This window comes from Macaca fascicularis, chromosome 13, assembly GCF_037993035.2.
Source record: "Macaca fascicularis isolate 582-1 chromosome 13, T2T-MFA8v1.1".
Lineage (NCBI taxonomy): Eukaryota > Metazoa > Chordata > Mammalia > Primates > Cercopithecidae > Macaca > Macaca fascicularis.
In genome coordinates this window covers 91,524,068-91,547,389 of record NC_088387.1, presented here as the reverse complement: position 1 = coordinate 91,547,389, position 23,322 = coordinate 91,524,068, and the positions used below count along the sequence as shown (strand labels likewise).

The 23,322-nt window shown below is 41.6% G+C and overlaps 1 protein-coding gene across 29 annotated transcripts in view; it reads left to right on the top strand.

The window, feature by feature from the left end:
• LCLAT1 (lysocardiolipin acyltransferase 1) overlaps positions 1-15,271 on the top strand; it is a 216,060-nt gene extending 200,789 nt beyond the window's left edge. For all 29 annotated transcript variants that reach the window (XM_074012058.1, XM_045369564.2, XM_074012055.1 and 26 more), the window contains one exon: positions 11,206-15,271. In XM_074012058.1, the coding sequence (XP_073868159.1) occupies positions 11,206-11,708 (503 nt within the window). In that variant the 3' untranslated portion in view covers positions 11,709-15,271. The remainder of the gene's footprint in view (positions 1-11,205) is intronic.
• Positions 15,272-23,322: the final 8,051 nt, after the last annotated feature.

Here is a 23,322-nt window from a genome sequence, read left to right as displayed (position 1 = left end):
TGCCAAGCCCTAAGAAGATGACAAATACATTATATTACTACTGTGTTTTTCCAATAAGCTTATTTTTTCTCATCAAAGACATAAAAATACAAAATGAGGCCGAGCGTGGTGGCTCACCCCTGTAATCCCAGCACTTTGGGAGGTTGAGGCAGGTGGATCACCTGAAGTCTGGAGTTCGAGACCAGCCTGGCCAACGTGGTGAAACCCCGTCTCTACTAAAAATACAAAAAGCCGGGCGTGGTGGCGCGTGCCTGTAATCCCAGCCACTCGAGAGGCTGAGGCAGGAGAATCACTTGAACCCGGGAAGTGGAGGTTGCAGTGAGCTGAGATTGCGCCATTGCACTCCAGCCTGGGCAACAAGAGTAAAACTCCATCTCAAAAAAGAAAAAGAAAAAAAATATACAAAATGATATACTTGGGCAAATTTCTTAAAATTACAATACCAGGCATTAGTAAAAGTGTGAAAAGGAAAGCACTATTATACATTCTTGGTGTGCATTTAAATTGATGTTTCTGGTCAGTTTCCAATATGTAGCTAAAGCTTATTAAGGTGTTCATATCCTTTTTAGTTAAGGTGTTCATATTCTTGTTATGAAGGTATCTATTTAAACGTGACTTTTGTGGAAACAACTTAGAAATATGAAAACAACTTTATATGTGATATCTATATAATCAAATATTGTGCATCCATAACATGTTTTAGAAAGTCTTTAATGGCATCAATGGAAAGATGCACGAAAAATTAATTATACAACAGTATTATAGTATGGTTCCATTTCTAGATTTTTTTTTTCCAAGGCATATGTTATATATGTATTTGTCTGCTGGAGAGGCCATAACACAATAACACAGACTGAGACTGAGTGACTTAAACAAAAGGAATTTATTTCCTCACTGTTTTGGAGGCCAGAAGACCAAGATCATGTGTTGGCAGGGTCAGTTTTTCCTAAAGACTCTCCTTCATGGCTTGCAGATGGCCACTTTCTCACTGTGTCCTCACATGATATTCTTTAGACATGAACACTCCTGGTGTCCCCTCCTCTTCTTATGAGGACATCAGTCGTACTGGATCAGGGCCTCACTTTTTTTGCCTCATTTAATCTTAATTACCTCTTTAAAGGCTTATCTCCAAGTATAGTCACATTAGGGGTTAGGGCATCAACATAAATTTTGAGGATACAATTGTTTATAACAATATCCATTTCCTATGTGTATAAGTATCACCTGTACTTTGGGGAGGAATAAACAAATGGAAGGATATATACCTTAAAGGAAATCAGTTGGTATGATTCCAGTTTTTTTCTTCTGTAGACTTGACTTGCATTTTCTTCACTTATCTACAGTAACTTCTGTTACCTTTTGTAATAAGGGAAATGTTTTTTTCGAATTCAGAGAAATAAAGTATCACATGAAAAAAGTAAGTGATAATGCTAATATAAAATAACTTTTATATCTAAATATGAAGCACAGAGAAAACAGCCTTCTACTTTTTTCAAATGATCTTGAAGGCCCACATGTAGGACTGTCTGTAGTTGTTATGAACCCCAACTCTTCACTTAAGAAAAGTCCATTTCTCGGCATTGGCTTTTTAGGATGAAAGGCATTGAGTCACCTAAAAGGGACTTGACCTCATGAACCAAAATGTACTTTGAAATAAAGTATGAATCTTTAAGGTGATACTGGAGAAATGCTTCCTTAGGGTCCACATATATATCAGTCAGAGATTTGCATGCTGTTAGGGTAACAGTAGAAGGTAAATAGAACACTCAAAATAAATGGAAAGCCTGTTCAAAAATAGAAAATGCCAGAATTTCTCCTGTAAGTTGTAATTGATGATTAACTCCCACCAGTTGATACTGCATCAGTTAGAGTACTTTAACTGCTTATAGCCAAAAACCTGATTCAAACCAGGTTGAAAGGTAAGGAAATGCATTGACACAGCCACAATGTTAGCAATAGGGTACGTTTAAAGGTTAGATTTTGGCACCCAGCCATCTGAGCAAGGTCCTGGTACCTTCTGTCTCCATTCTGACCTCTATGATGTCAGCTGTATGTGGTTTTCTTGTGGCTTTCTGTATGTGATTTTCTTAGGACTTTCTCTTGGGAGCAAGGCAACTTTCTCTAGAAGTCCTAGACATACACCTCTCATATATCATTGTCCCGAATTGAGTGGTGAACTTATTCCTGAACCAGTCACCAGTAAGGGATATAGGGTTGCCATGATTAGCTCAGGTCAGTATCCTAAAGGCTCTGCTTCTGTGCTACGGGAGATGAGTAGACTGAATGTTAGAGAATAAACGACAGCATGCCCTACACCACACTTGGCATCTCTCACGAAGGAAATATTCAGGATGCTGAAGGGCCAGTGTGATTATAATATGATGTCCTTGAAGTATCAAGATGTTGCCAGATCCAGTAGAGGTCAATGTTTATCACACTTGCTAGGAAGCTCAATATAGTAGCAAAGTTACTTTTCCTTTTATTTTTAATGCATTATATGAAAAATATTCCTTGCAAATTTCAGATGTTTTCACTGAAGAAGCTTGAAATTAACATGTACTCAGCCTTAACTTTCCATGGTTTTAAATTGTAGAAATTATCAGTAAAATATAGACATAGTAGATAAGTACTGTTAATAGGTAGGCACTTGCAGCTATTCATTTTTATATGTGAGAGTTCCAAGAGCTGTGATTTAAATTTCACATTGCTTCTTTTTTAACTTCAGCCTCAGCAAGTGCATACTGTTATTCAGATTTTCAGTGATCTATTAATGTATTAAAGTCAAATTTTGGAACATGTTGACATATTTCTATTCTATCTAGAAAATTACACTTGTTTTGAAGATCCAGAGAACCAGTATTCATTGGGAGAGATAAACAGCACTGAAAAGATTCACCATTTATACAAAACACAAAAAGTGCAACAGATTTAGGATAGAAATGTGAAAATAGCTGTCTCTAAAACTATCTGTAAAGAATCAAATTGAAGTTGAATAAGCAAGACTGTTCACAGGTATACCATTTTTAGTTTTAACTTTCCAGCTGAAGGTTAACTTTGAAGCTCAAGATGGTTCTTATTTAGAAAAAGATTGAGTACTATCCTTGACTTAATAAAAAACAACAACAGCAAAAAGATGGAACAGGTGGCCAGTGATCCTAGAGCACAGATTATCAACTTCTAATTCTGAATGCCATGGGACAATTTAATGTCTACGTTTCGCTTAAAATGTCTAAGGAGTGAGTTAGTAGGAATGGAGAGGAATATATGCCAGACATAATAGGGCTCAGAGCCAGAGTCAGTCCTCTAAACAGCTTTGCTTCTGTGCTGCGGGAGAGGAGTGGACTGCATGATGAGAATAAACCACATCACGCCGTATAACAGACTCATCTCTCTCAAAGGACAAGGAAATCTAGAGAAAGAAGGAAGGTAAAGGATAGCAACCTAAATCTAAATTCACATCAAGTGGGAACAGTGATTATCCCACCTAGAGGAAGAATAATGATGATACAACAAGAACCTGTGAAGAGTATGTGCCAGTCACTTCTCTAAGCACTGTAAAGTCCACATCCCATTTGCTCTTCACAAAACCCTATGAGGGTAGGGACTGCTGTGTCCATTTACAGCCAAGGCTTATAGTGAGCATGCCAAAGTCATAGAGCTGGTCAAAGGCAGGACTGAGAGCTGCCTGACTGCACCTTTTGTTCCCTAAGTATTCAACTTACGTAGAAGGAGAAATGAATAATGTTCCTAGTAGGAAACAATAGTATTTTAATACTCAAAGAAAATGGTACTGTTTGAGCCTTAATACCAGTTGGTTTTAAGTGTTTCATGCATACCCTTTTATTTTGAAGCTGAAAGGTATATTATTTATTGGTATTTTTAGTCTAAATATATCTGAATTAGTCCATTCAAGACTGTTCTTCAAAATCTACTGACTAGTGCCAATCTGTCATGCTTTATTATTAGCTATGTACTGTTACATGTCTGTGTCAAAGTGGCACAGTGAATGATTGCTGAGTTACTAAATCCAAATTTTATCTTCTTGGAGTAATTTTTCTTTTTAATTTGAAAAACAATGTACAAAATCAGCAGCCTCAGCATTTCCTTTTAACACAGATGCATCTTAGATGACAAGCTACTTAACTCAAAACTCTAATCCATGCAGTTAGATTTGTGAATTTAGATCTGGAAAATAGAAAATAGATTTTTATTTTAATTTTTTTAAAGCAGGTGTTAAAATGTAATCTTAAATAAGTTACATTTTGGCCAGGCACAGTGGCTCACACCTGTAATCTCAGCACTTTGGGAGGCCGAGGCAGGCGGATCACGAGGTCAAGAGATCAAGACCATCCTGGCCAACATGGTAAAACCCCATCTCTACTAAAAACACAAAAATTAGCTGGGTGTGGTGGTGTCCACCTGTAGTCCCAACTACCCGGGAGGCTGAGGCAGAAGAATTGCTTGAACCCGGGAGATGGAGGTTGCAGTGAGCCAAGATCGCGCCACTGTACTCCAGCCTGGGGGACAGAGCGAGACTCCATCTCAAAAATAAATAAATAAATAAAATAAGTTACATGTTTATATAGTCTGCATATATTTGATTATGGAATGGAGAAAGAAAAATTTTAGTTGTTATGAGATCACTGGGTTAAAAAAATTGTGTTAATCTGTCATTGGACTGTGTAATTGGATCCGATACATAGGCATGAATAAACCTGGATTTCTTCACTGTGCTATGCATGTAGAGACTACAAAAGCCTCTTTCCATTCTTTTGTTTTAAACATACAGATGTGTAAGGATTTGGGCTCCCTCCCATTCTCAGTGAGCTGGGACTCTTGTAATAGTCATGGGCTCAGCTTGATGTGCCTAGAGACACTTCATGCTGGATATTACATTCGTAAAATTCAGTCATAGCCTTTAAGCTTCTGTTACTTAAACATGAATAAAGTACTCAAGATTTCCTCACTCTGAGACTAAAAATTAAGATTTGAAATATTAAGCAAGTGCTTCATTCTTCCAGGGAATAAACAACTATGGGCCCCAGTGAGTGTGGTTGTTCTAACACAGTGCTGGCTTTATAAAATATTAAAATATGAGACTTTCCAATAGTCACAGTGTCTGAAACAGAACAAACCCATTTTCTAAATCCCATATAGGCAGATGACAGAATAGACAGCATCTAGATTTATAATTTAAACCATCTGGCCATGCGCGGTGGCTCATGCCTGTAGTCCCAACAGTTTTGGAGGCTGAGGTGGGCCGATCACCTAAGGTCAGGAGTTTGAGACCAGCCTGGCCAACATGGTGAAACCCTATCTCTACTAAAAATACAAAAATTAGCTGGGCATGGTGGTGTGTGCCTGTAGTCTCAGCTACTCAGGAGGCTGAGGCAGGAGAATCACTCCAACCCAGGAGTGGAGGTTGCAGTGAGCCGGTGACAAGAGAGAAACTCCGTCTCAAAATAAAAATAAATAATAATTTAAAGCATCTAAAAAGCAATGAGATCTTTTAAAAATGGCTTTTACTGGTGGCAGCCACCTTAATTTGCCTATTTAAAAGTCTGTTTTCATACCAAAAGATTTAAAGGCAGTATAAATCCTTTGTAACTGCAGGAACATTTTTTTCTTACATATTACAGTATTTTAGCCCAATTATAAATGGTAAATGAAAGAGGCACATCTCAACTTTTGACTATCCATTTCATTATTGTCACTTTCATATGAACCAAGCCCCAAGGCCATGCTAACCTCTTTTACCTGTTCCCTATACGGGGAAGCTCAGTTGTCTGTTGGTACTGGCTCCCTGTGCCAGAGGCCATGGTGCCAGAAGGTCTTGATAGGATATGAGAAATCAGTTCTTATTCTACAGAATTTGGCTCTTCTAGTCAAGAAGAACAGAGTTACATGTGGCTTTGTGGCTTTTGTGTTTGGAGACATTTACTTAATATAAAGCTTTAAAATTATCAAGACAGGTCAGACATGGTGGCTCACATCTGTAATCCTAGGACTTTGGGAGAATGAAGTGGGAGGATCACTTGAGTTCAAGACCACTCTGAGTGACATAGCAAGACCCCTGTTGCTATATACATACACAAATATATATATATATATAAAGTATCAAGATAGTCGACTCTCTCTCCATGTATAAAAGCGATTCTCCATTTCCTCCTCTCGCTTTTGGAGTTAACACATTTTCGAGTCTCTATGATGCTTAAGGAAAGCCTAGGCTGCAGCACTGCTCAGGGAAATGAGTGTCAAGGTATAAACTCTCTTCCTTCTCTCCACACCTAGTTCCCTTAATCACTTTGTCTTTTTTAGTTTCTAACATTACAGCGTTACTCTTTACTTGCTTATAATATAGATGGCATTTTAATTAAATTATATCATTCCAAAGTTCTAGATTTTAAACAAGCAATTTTTAAAAACTTTTGGAATGTTACCTTTTTGTAAAGTGAACCCTTTCCCCCTTCACAAGATTGTTATAATTCTTTCAGAACCAAGACTTCGTAGAACCCAAGTTGAAAAAAAAAACATACCATGGAACAAGTCATAGAAGGTGCTACTAGGCCGGGCGCGGTGGCTCAAGCCTGTAATCCCAGCACTTTGGGAGGCCGAGGCGGGTGGATCACGAGGTCAGGAGATCGAGACCATCCTGGCTAACACGGTGAAACCCCGTCTCTACTAAAAATACAAAAAACTAGCTGGGCGTGGTGGCGGGCGCCTGTAGTCCCAGCTACTCGGAGGCTGAGGCAGGAGAATGGCGTGAACCCGGGAGGCGGAGCTTGCAGTGAGCCGAGATCGCGCCACTGCATTCCAGCCTGGGCGACACAGCGAGACTCCGTCTCAAAAAAAAAAAAAAGAAGGTGCTACTATCCAAGAACTATACTATATGGCAAATACTGTCCAAAGAGCTCACTGTACATTAGCTCACCAAATTGTCAACACAACTCAATGGAGAGAGCATTATAATTATCTTCTATATTTTTAGATGAGAAGATAGCAGACCATACAAATATTGGTCAACTACTCATTTCTAGAGCCTTTTTAGTGGAGCCTTTCTAGTGCTAGTTACTAAGTCTAAAAAAGAAAAGACATGGTCCTTGCCCTTAATGTACTTGAGCATCTAGTAAGGGCACAGGATGGCAACCAGCTACCCAAATGAGGTTATCAGTGCATGTGCTTTAAGCATTCACAAGAGGCAAGGCCACTTTGGGCCTTGGTACTTGAACAAGCTCCTTCTTAGAACCCTTGGCATTTGAACTAGACATTGAAGGGATTTGAGATGAAATACTTCAGGAAAAAAGGCTGAATATTTGAGGCAGAGAGAGTATTTTTGGCAATTTTGTGAAATATTCATTAGAATATTTGTGTTGAGTAGAAAAGTTAAATTAGGAGGTCTCTAACTGGCATTCTCAGGGCCCAGGCGAATAGTGCTGTTGACAGTGGTATGGAAACAGTATTGAATTGTCATTTCCCCCCACATACTATGTTGGTATCAGTGGACTCCAGGAGCTAAAGTTAGAGGAAAAGAGTACAGCCTAGTAAACAGCCTTTATTGAGAATTTGCTATTTAAGCCTCACAACAACCTTCTTAGGTAATTTATAGATACAGGAACTAAGTAAGCCATAGAGAGATTGAGTAACTCAGCAAGAGGCAGAGCCAGGATCCCAGGCAGTCTGTGTCCACAGCCCTCCACACTCGGTGCTGCCATGAAGCTAAAATCTTTCATCAAGGAAAATTTCTCAGTGGTGCCATCAAACTTGCCATCTCAAAACTTGCCATTTCTATACTGAACATTATAATGCCACAGACACATGTGGTCCACACACACACACACCTTTACTGTAGATCGTCAAGAAGGAAGAAAGAAAGGGGCATTCTTCTCACCATTTTAATACCTATTTGTAAAAACACATGACTGTGTTTGATCCGTAAGCATTAGGAACCACCTGTATGAGAAAGGCTGGGCCACGTGAATGAGCTGTTCCTAAGATTTTAAGATTAACTGTGACAGTCGTGTAGAATGACTGAGTAGAAAGGTAGATGGAGCTACATGGGGAAAGGAGATTGGTCAAGGCTGTTGTGAAAGGTGATATTGGTGAAGACCTATAATCCTGATTGAGGAGAGAAGTATTTGGGCAGAAGGTAGAAGCAGAAGTATTGATTCCAGAGGAGTTTTGAAAGTAAATGGAATGTGAACATAGTTCTGAATCTGGCTAATTGGCATGACAAGTTACAGGAGGCAAAGACATCTTATTTACCTCCATGTGAGAGAAAAGGGTGGGTGGCATTTAGGTAAGGCAACTAAAACAAGGATTATGGTCGCAGTTGGCGGGCAGAAATGAATGGCCTCTGAGGTCTGCAGATAGAGAGTGCTCTAAAATATTAAACTAGCTTGTACTGTCTAGTCAAGGAAAAGCTTCATCTCTCATGAAGTAATACAGACGAAAGATTGCTTGGTTTTTTTGATGCAAGTGAGTTAACAGGTGAGACATATTAACATCTTATGGAATGTATCATAGTCTATCAGTGATGGAATAGCGTCTTTTTTGGATGCTTGATCGGACAGCCCACCTTTCAGCGTGTAAATTGCGACTGTAGCATACAAGGCAAGTGGTCAGCCAGCCCTTTCTCAAATGGTAAATAAATCACCTCTTGATAGCTAAGTCACAAAGCTTTTCCCATGGGCTTCTGACTACTGGCCCAGTTCTTTTTTTTTTTTTTTTTTTTGAGATGGAGTTTCATTCTTGTTGCCCAGGCTGGAATGCAGTGGCATGATCTCAGCTCACTGCAACCTCTGCCTCCCAGGTTTAAGCAATTCTCCTGCCTCAGCCTCCCAAGTAGCTGGGATTACAGGCATGCACCATCATGCCCAGCTAATTTTTGTATGTTTAGTAGAGATGGGGTTTCACCATGTTGGTTAGGCTGGTCTCGAACTCCTGACCTCAGGTGATCCACCCGCCTCGGCCTCCCAAAGTGCTGGGATTATAGGTGTGAGTCACCGTACCCAGCCCCCAGTTCTCTTCTTTGGAGCCAAGCAGGTCTGGCCTAGTCTGTCTTCAAATACAGCTCCACTGAAGCTTTCTTCAATGAGCCTTTCATTTGCACTTCCTCTACCCCCTACGAACAATATACAGCACTCCTGAAGGGCTCTCCTTTCAACTTTGAATCTAAGCCTGTTGATGTAGGCATTTTCATTTATAAAGTAGCTCTCATTAAGTGCTGATTGTTTTATAATTCAGTTATGAAACCAAATTGAAGCCTGGTTCTTACCCTAAAGTAAATCACAGAGTAATGGAGACTGAGAAACATTTGCAGAAAACTTGAAGAATCATTTTTTAAAAAGCGAATATAACCTAACCCGTTCAGTGGAAAGGGTAAATGTGGGGGAATTGCTTCATATCTTTATTACTGCTGTTGAGGTAAAATGTAAAGCGTCAAATGTGCATGTCTTAAATGTACAATCTGATTATTCTGACATAGGTAAGCATCATGTAATCCACACCTGAATCTAGAGTGTGTCACCCAGAAAATTTCTTTAGGCTCCCTTCTCATTGTTTCCCACTGACTGTTCTGATTTCTGTCAGCACAGATTATTTTGTCTGCTTCATATGGTTCTGTAAGTAATCAAAGTCCTCATCAAAAGTTTCTCACCGAAGGTAACATGGTTCAGAAGAAAGTAACATTTAGAGACTCCACACCAACAAGCCGTGTGCCCTTGGGCAAAATACCAAACTTCTCGGCCTCATATAAAGAATTGGATTAAGTGATCCTCAAGGTCCCTTACAGGTCCAACACTCCACCTACATTTCTAATCTCTATGGCCCCACCATCTACTCGGTACCCCGAGCCAGAAACAAACCTAGATTCACTCCTCCCTGCTCCCCCTCCCCATTCTCCCACATCCAGTTGACCACTGTATAGTATCACATCAGTTCTTCCTCGTAACTTTTTTGGACATGTCTTTTTTGGCCCCTACCTCCTCTCCATTTCTTGCCTGCTGTACTGTAACAGCCATCAAACTACTCTATCTCTTTTGCCTCTGGTCCTCTCTAAACCATTCTGGGGTCACTGTCCCCAGAGAGTAATCTTTGCTAAAATGAAACATATGGGTCCCTTCTGTCTGAAATCCTTAAGTAGTTCTCCACCATTTAAAATGCTTCTCTGCTACCTACAGAATTGAGTTTAAATTCTGAAGAATGATAACATGAGGGCCTGGAACACATGGCTGCTGCCTACGTTTAGTGTTCCCATCCCCACTGTGCTTTTCTACCGAAACATTTGCTCTGCCACTACCCCACCTCATTCCTCTCCTTTACTAACCCCTTATGTGTTCCCATAAGGTCTATTTAGGCCTTTATGCATGCCTGCTTCCCCAGTTATGTTGAGAACATCTTGAGTGAGGTTTAGGACCATGTCTTACTTCACTGTCTATCTCCAGCGTCTAGCAATCTGGCCTGTGACTGCTGAAAACACATAAGTGAAAACACTTAACCCCCTAAGTTAAATTCAGGATGACAGGATACAGGATCAGCATCTTACTTGGAGTTCAGGTTTATTTATTTATTTATTTTTAAAGACTGAGTCTCACTGTATTGCCCAGGCTGAACCCCTGGGCAATATAGTGATTCTCCCACCTCAGCCTCCCGAGTACCTGGGCTACAGGTGTGTGCCCCTGTGGCTCAAGCTGATGTTTTTAAAAACAAAAAAGTATATGGAACTTTTCACGTTTCTCACCACCTAAGCCTGATTTTCAGTTTTTCTTTTCAGTAGCTATCATGGTAACATTGGGTTAAAGGTGAGAAAGTCTACTTTTATTTGGAGAGATGGGTATAATAACAGGAGGTATCAAAACTGAATTCTGTTGGTGTTTAAGGAGCTAGCCCTGTAATGTTTAATTCCCATCTCAAATTTGAGTTAATGTGCTTAATAGTTTTAGAATGGCAGATTACTGTTTCTGCAAATGAAGATATTTTCTTTCTAAAGATTGTTGTGGTAATTAGGAAGCAGGAAATAAAACTAAAGATGACTGGTAAATATTGACCCAGGTGTCCAGGAACACCAGTATCTCTAACCTTTGTTTGTTCATTGTGGTTCACACTGTCCTGACTTTTCAGTTTCTGGTGCTGCCCTGCAGTGTGAATCAGCATTATCACCCAAATTGAGCACTGCTTAATCTATGTTTTTATCTTTTCAAAACCTAGGTAAGAACCTTGATGCTATACATGATATCACTGTGGCATATCCTCACAACATTCCTCAATCAGAGAAGCACCTCCTCCGAGGAGACTTTCCCAGGGAAATCCACTTTCACGTCCACCGGTATCCAATAGACACCCTCCCCACATCCAAGGAGGACCTTCAACTGTGGTGCCACAAACGGTGGGAAGAGAAAGAAGAGAGGCTGCGTTCCTTCTATCAAGGGGAGAAGAATTTTTATTTTACCGGACAGAGTGTCATTCCACCTTGCAAGTCTGAAGTCAGGGTCTTTGTGGTCAAATTGCTCTCTATACTGTATTGGACCCTGTTCAGCCCTGCAATGTGCCTACTCATATATTTGTACGGTCTTGTTCGGTGGTATTTTATAATCACCATTGTAATCTTTGTGCTGCAAGAAAGAATATTTGGTGGACTGGAGATCATAGAACTTGCATGTTACCGACTTTTACACAAACAGCCACATTTAAATTCAAAGAAAAATGAGTAAGATTATAAGGTTTACCTTGTAAAAACCTAGGGCATATTTTGGAAATGTTCTAAACCTTTGTAAGCTCAGATGCATTTTTGCATGACTATGTCGAATATTTCTTACTGCCATCATTATTTGTTAAAGATATTTTGCACTTAGTTTTGTGGGGAAAATAATTGCTACAATTTTTTTTTTTTTTTTAAATCTCTGAATGTAATTTCGATACTGTGTACATAGCAGGGAGTGATCGGGGTGAAATAACTTGGGCCAGAATATTATTAAACAACCATCAGGCTTTTAGCAGACAAGGAACACACACATTTTCCTTAAAGGCCCAATCCTAACAGACTCCCCATACCAGAGGCAGATCTGGAACTCGTCAACAATGGCCCAGATCACATGCTGTTACTGGACTGCCCAGGTCACCTCACTGAGGTGAGCGCTGTTCCTCCAGGTACTAAGGCCGGTGGTGCCCAGGCTCCCTCCCTTGGCACACTTCTTCCTGCGCCAAACTCATCTCATCCTTAAGATCAGAAAACGGAACCCCCTTGTCGTGAAACTGATCAAGCGTTTTGACAGGAAGCCCTTCATTATTCATAACATCGTGTGCTGACCAAGATGTCAGAAAACCACCTGTGCCCTTTTCTCTCATGGAAGCTAAAACCTGGACTCAGGGAGCAACCACAGGCTCTCCACTTTGAAACTTTAGTTTGAATTTTAAAAGATAGGAAGTAATACAGTTTAAGTTCCTTTCTCACACTCAGTATTGCATGCTTAGTGCTGGTTTCCTTACAACATTTTGGCAGGTGTAGCTTTTTTTGTTAAAAATGGTATACATGAAGTCACATACTTTTTTTAAAGGAACACTCAGAACATTCTGTTATTCCAGTCAGAAACCGTCTTTTGAAATATTTCTTTACAACCTACCAAAAAAGGAAGGTTGTTTTTTCTACATTTGTGTGGGTATCTAACATCTACCATTAAAACAACAAATGGCTTGCAGACAGGGCGGTAATGGTTTATCCTAAATTATTCAACCCCTTGTAGCCTTGACAAATTTTACCTTAAAACCAAAATGAAAACACAAAAATTAATCCTTTATAATGATAGCAAGTGACCTTTCTTTTTAGTTTTAGCCTTCCTTTTTCAATAGTAATATTTAAACCCCCTTTTGACCAGTTGTTTGCCCAAATATTCTTGTCATTTGGAGTCAGTGGAAAATCCAGCACACCAAGCACCAGTCTCCTTCTGAGGCAAAAGAATAGTGTTGTTGTCATTTTCACTCTGTTGGAGCTGCCCGCCCCCCTTTTTTTTTTTTTTGGTCATATAAGGGATGCTGGTCAGAGCTGCAGAAAATATGAGGCAATTAAAAGTCTTTAGCTGTTAGCAAACCTGTCAGTTTTACTTCTGCAGTGAACCAGCCTCAGAAACTACTTACTGCTTTATGTACTCTTTGGGCATGAATGCCTTCTCTTTAATTACATCTCATTTTTGCTTGACAGTGACCTACCCAATAATTGCATCATGCATTGCCATGAAAAGTAAACACATTGTGAACTGAACTTACCAAGCAGATTCTGTGAGAAAGCACTGGTCGAGGCTGAACACTGTTGGACACATCATTTTTATTGGAAGAGTATTAACTGGTGCCTCTTCTGAAACACACCAACCCATATTCTGCAGCTCCCCCAAAGCTGTTTCTGATCCTGCTGGGAGCAGCTAGTTATTATGCACATCTGCTCCATACCCAGCTCTTTAACTTCATGGTTTTATGGCTTGTTTTCTTTCTTTTTTTTTTTTTTTAAAGCACCTTTTTTGGTTGTTTCGCCTTAATAAAAGAAGTTTCTAATTCGTGTTTCTCTAAGATTTCCTTTGGTTGTATTTAGGAACACAAGTAGTTTTATAATCAGGATTGCATTTGTGCTGGGTAAGAGGAGAGCTGTGCTTTCTACCCCAAAGTTGGTAATGGAGCCCGTCTGCCCTTCCTACAAACTCAAGAGGCTCATTGTTCAAGGTGTAACAACATTTCATTGCATGCCCTCTAATGCTTTGAAACCTTTAGAAGGGAAAATCTCGTTTTTTACAATTTTGTTCCTTTTCATCATAGAAAACATGTTTAAGATAAAATACAAACTTGACCTACCCCAAATTCATAAAGTACATTTAATGCTGTATAGCACTAAAACTTAGGGATATAGACACTGTACTTGCTTTTTAAGAATTAGAGATAGTAACTCCAAAAATAATTGTCCTTTTTTTTTTTTTTTTTTTTGCAATAAGGCTCTTGAAAATTGTCATTATTTGTGTTTTCCTATACATTCATCTGTGTGAAAGTCTTTTTCTTCTTTGATTTAAAAAAATTAAAGAACTATACAGTTAATGGTTTAGAACTTAGAACTACTTACAATTAATACTAAAGTGTCAGGAAGAAATTAATTTAGCTTCAATAATTGTGACTGGCCTCAGGAATTCTCCCTTCCACACCTGCCCACCTCACCACACCAGAGCCAGAGCAGCTGCTTGTCTGCAGCAGGACAAGTTCCTACGTACGCACTTCCAGTTCTTTCATGGTAAGCTCAATGGACTTTGAATTGTTTACAGTGCTATATGTCCAATTGTTAAATGTACCATTCTGAACGGTGTTAAAGCAAGTGTGGTTTATTTATGACATGAACCATGCTACTTAAAATATGAACTCACAAGGAAGGGCACTCATTAGGTAACAAGTTCTTATACCAAACTTCCTCGATGAAATAAGCCAAAATAATCCTAAAATTCATTAGAAGAACTTGATAAAAGACGCAAATAAATGTTAAAAAAGAGCCCGTAAATTTAGGACTCCTATAAAATCCTTGTTAATACTATTAAATCTCAGATTCAAGGGAAATAACAGCTTCCGCTTGAGTCACTTTGAAATTACTTAATTCAACTGCACCATGTTAGAAATCATATATTGGCAGCCAAGACTCTGAACTCCGCAGAAACATTTGTTTCACCCAGACTTCAAACTCTGGCCCTGACTATGATGCCCTGTGTGCATTTACAATAAAGACTCCAACGGAGGGAGCCTGTTGGTGTTAAATTGTTTACATTTCTTTATACAAATAATGTGCTTTCAGTGCCTTAGTTACAGCTCCCTTTCTTTTTCTTGTTCCAAGGATTCTGTAGTCTGTAGTCTGTTTCTTAGGTAAAGTCCCTCTTTGCTATGAAAGGGAAATGGTCTCTAAACACTGGTCACTGTAGCAGGTAAACACTACTCTGAGGTGGAGAAGTGAGCTTCATGCTGAGGTAGTGGTTGCCTTAGAGCTGTTATTTATGCTGTAGAAAACGAAAATGGTTTTGCTACCTGATAAGCTTCAGATTAGTTATAGCCCTAAAGTTATCCTGTACCTACATTAAATTGTCATTTCAGAAGAGAATCTTGGTTTTGGTAATTCATTTTTTTTTAAAGATCATTATGTGCAAAACACCAAGTTTTTAAAATAACTCACAGAAAGGCCTTAGTTTTCAATGTCTGATGGTGTATTTGAGTTGTGTTATCTGTAATATACATCCCAGAATAAAGGAGTGAATTAAATAGTTTGCATGCGTGTTACGTTCTGTTTTTGCAGGAACGACAAGTAACTGCAGGTGAAGGTGCTACTTCCCCCCGCCCCCCCCCCCCCCCCCCCCGGCAATGCCTTGCATTGCAGTGTCTAGTGTTAAGGAAAAAGCTGGCCAATTAGGTCTCTTTTTTTTCCACAGATGTCAAGAAAAGTGGCCTAATCAAGAAAAGAATGTACTACCCCCACAACTGAAAAAGTCCAGGCACCACAATTGAATTCAGGACTCAACGAATGTCATCAGAACTTGCTTTTCCTCCATCTCTTAGCACAGCCTTGCTATTGAGAACAATTTGGTTGTTCCACAAATGTGGGATCTTACATAAATATCAGCATCACCAACTCTTAGCTAAGATAAATGGGACTCTGTGCCCCGGTCCCTGACCTCACGTCGGAGAGTATATAACTATCTTGGACCCAAAGCTGACAAATGTATAAAAATGTGTTTAGCAAACAAACACATGAGAATCATGGAGTCTCTTGTAATGGGGCCTTCTGCAATGCCCCACTCTGTCTTCTCAAGTGAGCACCTTGTGTGATAGATTCATGTGGAGGGGAGTCCACAGCGTTATTCCCTGGGAAAGGGAAATGCAGGACCAGAAGAGCACAGGCCCGGCCCCAAGAGCACCAGTGCTTGTGGGACTCCTGTCCTCCGTTTAAGCAAAAGGAAGAGGAGGGCTTTGTTTCTCACCACCTACTTACCTTCAGCATTATTTTTTTCACTGATAAATTATAGAAAAGGCTTAAGCAACCCTCTCTGGAGGGTGGATTTCTAGTGAGGGCTTCAAATTCCGGCTAGTACATCCTGGAATGGACACAAGATACTAATCCACACATATACAGTGCACTCTTCATACTCAAATATTTTTAAACTAAATTACTAAAGAGACAACTTTTTTTGTCCTTGGGTTGATCTGCAGGATCCATGTGGGGTGGCATGATGCCTGCAGCCACTTCAGCCCTGCATCCTCTCAGGTTCAAGTCCAGTGGGAAAGAACAAGAGAGACTGCTGCCCCTGTGGCTCAACAACAACCCCGTATTGGGTTTCAGTGCCCATTCCTGAACCAGTCAATTGCCCAGATACATGATGTGTGTTAACAGCGCTGGGTTACTTGCAGAGCCTGTTGAGTAACCTGGACTGCATGGATGGGGGAGGGATGAATTTTAAGACAAAAATTAAACTTGTTATCAAGAACAGGATGAACTGACTCTGGATGGCCAAATGACCACAAATGTCCACCACAACTATCAAACTTCCCGACCTCCCAGTGGAGGGAGGCTGGAGCAAATGAATGTGATTTCCTGTGCAGTGAGAGACATCAAGAGGCTGGGCAGCCTTGTCCATCCACACCAGGGGATATCTGGGAACCTAAGGGTTCTCCATAGCTGTGTCTGGACAATCTCATCAACAATTGGTCCATCTGAATTATTCAGTCATTGCCTCCACACAGATCAGTATTGAGAGCATTTCCTTATGGGAAGTTTCTTGAAGTGTAAATACTACAGCTCTAACGGCTCTCCGTGTTGGCAGAGGCAGTTCCCTCCTTCCTTGACACTGTCACTACCAGCCACGTCTTCCTCTTCAGGGCCGTCCTTACTTCTGTTTTGCACACCACAACTATTGCATCAGACCTGGGCAGGTCTGGCAACATCCCATCAGTTTCCTGCTCCCACATTCTCCCCACGCCAGTCTTGGTGCACTAGACTTGTTCCTTGATCATCCTGCGACACCAGTTGTATCATGGAGCTTCCCTTCTTGTAACTCAGTGCTCCCTTCCAACTGCTGGACAGTCCAGACTCCTCTGCCTCCCCTGGGTCCTCTAGCCCAGCCTTAACCTTGTTCCCAGGCATTTTCTCCTGTGCGAACCTTTTCATACCAGCGCAACTGGTTGCCCAAACCTCATGTCCTCTCTCCCTTTCCCAACTTTGCACATATTTCTCATTTGTGAAAGGTGCTTGCTTAACCAGCCCCAGTCTAATTGAATCGCACTTTTTCTCTGAAGCTTATCCTGATCAATCTAGCTTGAAATGTCCTCCTCCTACCATGGGTGATATTTCTCTGCAGCTCTCGCTTGACTGTATTCCAAGCTGTCTTATGTTACAGTTATGTTTCAGTCTTATCACCTCCATTGGATTATAAGCCTCTGGAAAGCCTAGATAAGGGTATCTAATATTTCTCTTACCCCAAACAGTGTTCAGCTCAGCCATTCTTTTTGCACAATACATTCTTAATGGTGATTGCCTGAAGTTATTCATAAAGCATCCGGTTCTAAATGAAAGCTGCGTGGAGAAGTTTACAAATTTAAAATTTAAAAATAATAATAATTGAAGGCCAGGTGCGGTGGCTCACGCCTGTAATCCCAGCACGTTGGGAGGATGAGGCAAGCGGATCACCTGAGATCAGGAGTTCAACACCAGCCTGGCCAATATGGTGAAACCTTGTCTCTACTAAAAATACAGAAATTAGCTGGGCATGGCAGCGGGCACCTGTAATCCCAGCTACTCAGGAGGCTGAGGCAGGAGAATTGCTTGAATCCAGGAGACAGAGGTTTCAGTGAGCTGAGATCACGCCACTGAACTCCAGCCTGGGCAACACAGCGAGACTCTGTCTCAAAAATAATAATAATAATAATAATAATAATAATAATAATAGAAGTGCAAGCCCATCTACTTCTGGAAAATAGATTTTTTTGATAAGAATAAAATTACTTTGAAATGATTCACCAAAATATTAGTATCTGAACTCTTAGAAAAGTGGGCTCAACATGTGTACCCTCAAGAAGCCTACGTCAGGTGATTTCACCATGCCCTCTTCTATACTTGAGCAGAAGAGAACTCGCCAAGGTCTAACATAATTGTTACACATTTACCCTTGTCCCACAGTGCTGCTTCTAAGAACCTATTCCAACAGTACACTGGCCAAAACAAAGATAATTGTAAGGTGCATAAACAAAAGTCCACAGCCCTCTCCATAAGAATACTGGAAACAACCTAATGTCTGTGGTGGGGAACTGATTGAATAGTCCATGGTACAATTACACTGGTTACCACCTTATCTGTTCCCATGTTCATAGCAGCATTATTCACAAGCACCAAAACGAGGAAGCAACACAAATATCCACTGGTGGATGAATGGATAAACACAATGTGTTGTGTAGATAGACGCATACATACAGACACTGGAATATTACTCAACCCTTAAAAAGAGGGAACTATTATTTGTGACGGGGATGAATCTGGAGGATATTATACTAAGTGAAATAAGTCAATCACCAAAAATATAAGACAATACCTACTTTGGGGTATATTTGTTAAGAGTGAAAATGGAAGCTCATCTTCCTAATAGTCTGGTAAGTGCTACATAAGCTTAAGGGTTTTGTTACTTACGGTAAGTAGTTTCGAGTCTACTTCTGAAGCAATTGGTGTAGGGCTCCACCTAGACAATGCAGGCAGCAGGTCAGCCAGTCCTGGGCAGTCGGTCGTGCCGGCTGAGTGGCTGGTGTGTGGGAAGACCATCCCACCATAGCTGTCTGCCTGGGGGAGCTTCTGGGGACTCAGGAACCTTCTGGGGGAGTGTAGGAGGGGGATTGCCACCCCTCATCCAGTCCTGGGTCTTCCAGCCAAAGTGTCAGTCCCTTAGCAGAGCCAGGAAGAGTTCCAGATAAACATTCACCAAATCCAGTCAGCTCTTCTCCCACCATAGCGTCTCCCCAAAGGCCTCCCTCTGCAAGCTCTCCCCAAAAGCCCCCTTGACATGACCTCTCAAGCATCCCCGCTTGTGGGGAGTGAGCAGGGAACAGACAGGGCTCTCTCCAGCCTGGCGCCAGACTCTGTCTCCTCCCTCCCAGGCCAGGACTCTTAAGCCAGGCGCATTAGAATCACCTGCAGAACCTTAATACCTGCATCCAGGCCCCACCCTCAGGACGCTGACTTTATTGGTCAGGTGTGCAGCCTGAACCTCCAGAGCCGTAAAAGCTCCCAGGTGATTCTCATGAGCAGCCAGGGTGCCCGCCCTTCTAAGACCTCAGACTTAGGGCTTCCCCTCTCTAGGCCTCTGGTACCTCATTTGCAAAATGAGCATTTGGTCGTAAGTGTTCTGGAAGCCGAGGTAATTTATAAGTTGATGGCATTCAGTAAATATTAACTATTTACTGGATGTGGGGCCCCGGCTTAGGACTAGGGACTGTGCAAAGATACATAAGCTTTATTTGGGTGGGTGCAGTGGTTCACACCTGTAATCCCAGCATTTTGGGATGCGGAGGTGGGCAGATCATTTGAGGTCAGGAGTTCAAGGCCAATATGGCGAAACCCCGCCTCTACTAAAAATACAAAAATTAGCCGGCATGGGGGCACGTGCCTGTAGTGCCCCCATGGGAGGAGGAGGAGGCAGGAAAATCACTTGAACCCAGGAGGCAGAGGTTGCAGTAGCCAAGATCATGCCACTGCACCCCAGCCTGGGTGAAAGAGCAAGATTCTGTCTCAAAAAATAAATAAGCTTTATTCTTTGCCCTATGCACACATGTGTATGTGTACACACACCCTTTTCCTTCCAAAAAAAAAAAAAAAAAAAAAAACCAGTGTTTGTGAAGCATTAGCTTCCAAATGTGAAGCCAACCAGACAGAAATGAAGAGGGCAAATAAACAAGAGAGGGCATCCTGTGCAAAGGCATAGCCGTGTATCTGGTACAAAAATGTGGGTGCAGGCAGGCCTGAAGGCTTCCCAGACATATCTGGTGAGCCCAGGACCAGGGCACCGACCCTGTTACCACCTTGTCCATTGCCCAGGGGCTAAGTAGGTGTTGTGGACAGTAGTTGGCAGTGCAATCTCCAGAAACCATTATGAAATGACAAATGACCACAGCCTGCTCCCTGTAACCATTTACATCCACCTTGCTGACAATGGGAATTTTCTATCCCATGGGCTGGCTGGAGAAAGGGCCCTTCTCTTCAACTCTTCATCCTGTAAGATTGAAACTCCATCTAAGAAATAACCCCTTATGGCCAGCACCTGCCAGGGAAGGGAGCGGCAGACTTGGTTCCTCAGGGTTGGTTCCTCCGGCAGCAGGGAGTGGGTCGAGGAAGGGGGTGGACTGCTCAGTGGGTGCGAGTGCACAGTGACAAATGTGAGGCTGGGCCTTCAGCCAGGCGACAGCAGGCATGGGCTTTGAGGAAGCGTGAGATCATTCCAAGAAGGAGAAGGGTGCGCAGAGCCAAGAAGATGTCCCCCGCCTGCCTCTTCCGGTGGAGATGACTTCACTCATCCTGAGGCTATGATGGCTAGAGAGCCAGCTGCCTTGATGAGCCAGCCCGGGGTTCTGCTCAGGAGAGCCACTGAGGATGAGAAGTCAGCCATGGGTCCTTCTAGGGAAGTTATGGGGTGAATAGTGGCTGGAGACAAGGTCAGCTTCATGGGTGTGCAACTGGTGCATTTGCATAGGGCCCTGCCCTCAAAAGGGGACCACACTTGGTTTAATGCTCTGCTGTCGCTGTCTTGAAGTTCTCAATAGTTTTTGAACAAAGGACCTCCCATTTTGTTTTTGCAGCAAGTCTTGCAAATTATGCAGCTGGTCCTTGCTGGTGGCTATAGTAGGCTGAGGAAAGTCTGATTTAGAATCATAGTCCTCAACCCTGGCTGCTCATGGACACTTTTCAAAACTATAGGCAGCCAGCCTTCCCACCCAACCCCAGAGTGAAGACAGGCACCCTCCCTGGTGATTCTCACGCACAGCCAGGCTGGAGAATGTGGCTTTCGAGGAATGATGCTCCCTTGCTTGTAGTCTGTAAGCAGCCCTGGCTGAGCTGTGGCACCCGCTCCTGAAGAGGCCACACTGTGCAGTGTGGCGTCATGGAGCCCACTATGCTGTCCTGAAGGCCTCTCCCCTGTCTCCTGGAGACCACGCAGACCTGAAAGTCAGGACTGGATCTTATTCATATTTGTACCAGTCACACAGCTGGTGCTCAAGAAACTTATTTTCCCTCTAACTTGTTTGAAGTAAACAACATGAGCTCTGAATTTTTTCACTGCCTCCTTAAATTGTGGGGTAAAACACCCCATGACTCACTAGCACAAACTGCTCCTACTAGCCAGAGGAGTGTGGATGCTAAAGAAGGACTTCTCATCTCCGGCTGAAATTCCTCTGCTACTCCTGAGCTCCAGCTACTACTTGAGAATTACATTTCTAGTACAGCTCCTTCAAAGCCCAATTGGCTTATCAGATATTTCAGTTGTCCTGTTGTTTCTCAGAAACTTTAAAAATAGTTTAATTTTGAAATATCTATTTTTTTCACGCTTGTGAAGTGCACTGTGTTTTGCCCGTGCATTCTGCGCAGTCTTTCTGTGTTTATTTTTGCAGAAGGCATTAGAGAGGAGGAGCCTGCTGTTCTCACGCAGGGTGGAAATAGACTCCATTAGGGCGAGGACAGGTGGTGATAGATCAAGGGGTGATGGAGACTTTCCGAGATTCCAGCAGTGCCAAAGGATTTGAAGGTGGTAGAGGGTGGGTCCTGTTGTATTATAAGTTGTTATGTCCCATTTGGTTAGAATACTCTAGAAAAGCAGAAAACCATTTCTAGAATATTCTAGAAAAACGTTTGGGTCCTGAGACCTCTTTACACACTTACAAATTATTGCAGCCTCTAAAGAACTTTATGTGGATTATATCCATCAATATTTACTGTAACAAATATTCATATGTATATTACGTATATTTATATATTTATGTTTACGAATATATGTGTATATGTTTAAAATAAATGTTATAATATGTTAAAGTAAATGATTAATTTTTATCAAAAATAACTATTTTCCAAAACAAAAATGTAGCGAGAAGTATGGCATTGTTTTACATTTTGCCCATCTCTTCAATGTCTGGGTTACTAGAGGCTAAATTCTCATACCTGTTCCACAGTCAACCTGCTGAATATCGCATGTCATATAGCCTCTGGACAACTCCACTGTACAGTTTTGAGAAAATGAGAGTGAAAAAGGCAAATAACATCTTAGTATTTCCCCTGACGCTACCCAATCAGCAGAGAATATCGTTTTGACCTGATGGACCCCCTGAAAAGGTCTTGGGGTGGAACAACAGGTGTCCCCAGTGTAAGAACCGCTTTCTGGATGTCTGTGTCTGGCATGTGATTTGGCAGCCGGGGCTGTGAAAGACAGGGAGGAGTTGGGGACAGCCAGGCCTGGTGATCAGGAGACAGGGCTGGGGGCCCAGCTCCCTTAACTCCACAGCTGTAACACTGAGCACGTCCCTTCCCATCTCCGAGCTCTCTGCATCTTAGTTTCCTCATCTGTAAACTGATGACACTGAGCTACACCAAAGGATTTCACCCAGGCTAAATAATAGAACTACCTGGAGAGCTGTGGGAATGTCCAAAAGTCAGACCTGGCTCCAGAAGAATGGTATCAGGATACCGGAATGTGAAGCTGGGTGTTAGTATCTGGAAAAGCTCCCCATGTGGCACTTCGAAAGGTCACAGACATCAAAGCTGGAACAATTTGAGCAACAAAATAAATAATGATAGAATGAATAATCCACAGGGTACAGGAAATATTCATACGTTCATAGTAACAAAAAATTAAATACATAGTAAATGGGGAGAGGGAGCCACTCTTCCTTACAGTAGCATTCCAATTAATAAATGTTGAAAAATGATGGAGATAGCGAACCACCATTTGGCAAACACCACAGTAATAATCATTGCAGACACGAATCACTGATGGATACTGAATTGAGTAAAAATATATGAGAAATGTGATATGTGCATAGCCTTGCAGTGTCTCCCCAGGAGCTAGCATTAATTACAAAGGGAAAAATAATAACTTTATAGAGAAGAAGTCTAGCAAACACCATCTTAAGTGATCAAGGCCAACACCACCAGGTCTAAGATATATTGATGTCAGGTACTCCCTGAGAAAGACACAACATTATTCTTGCAAAAAATACTTAATCTAATCCTGAGGAAACTTCAGGCCTAAATTGAGAGATGTTTACAAATCAGCTGGCCAGCCCCCTTTGAAAGTG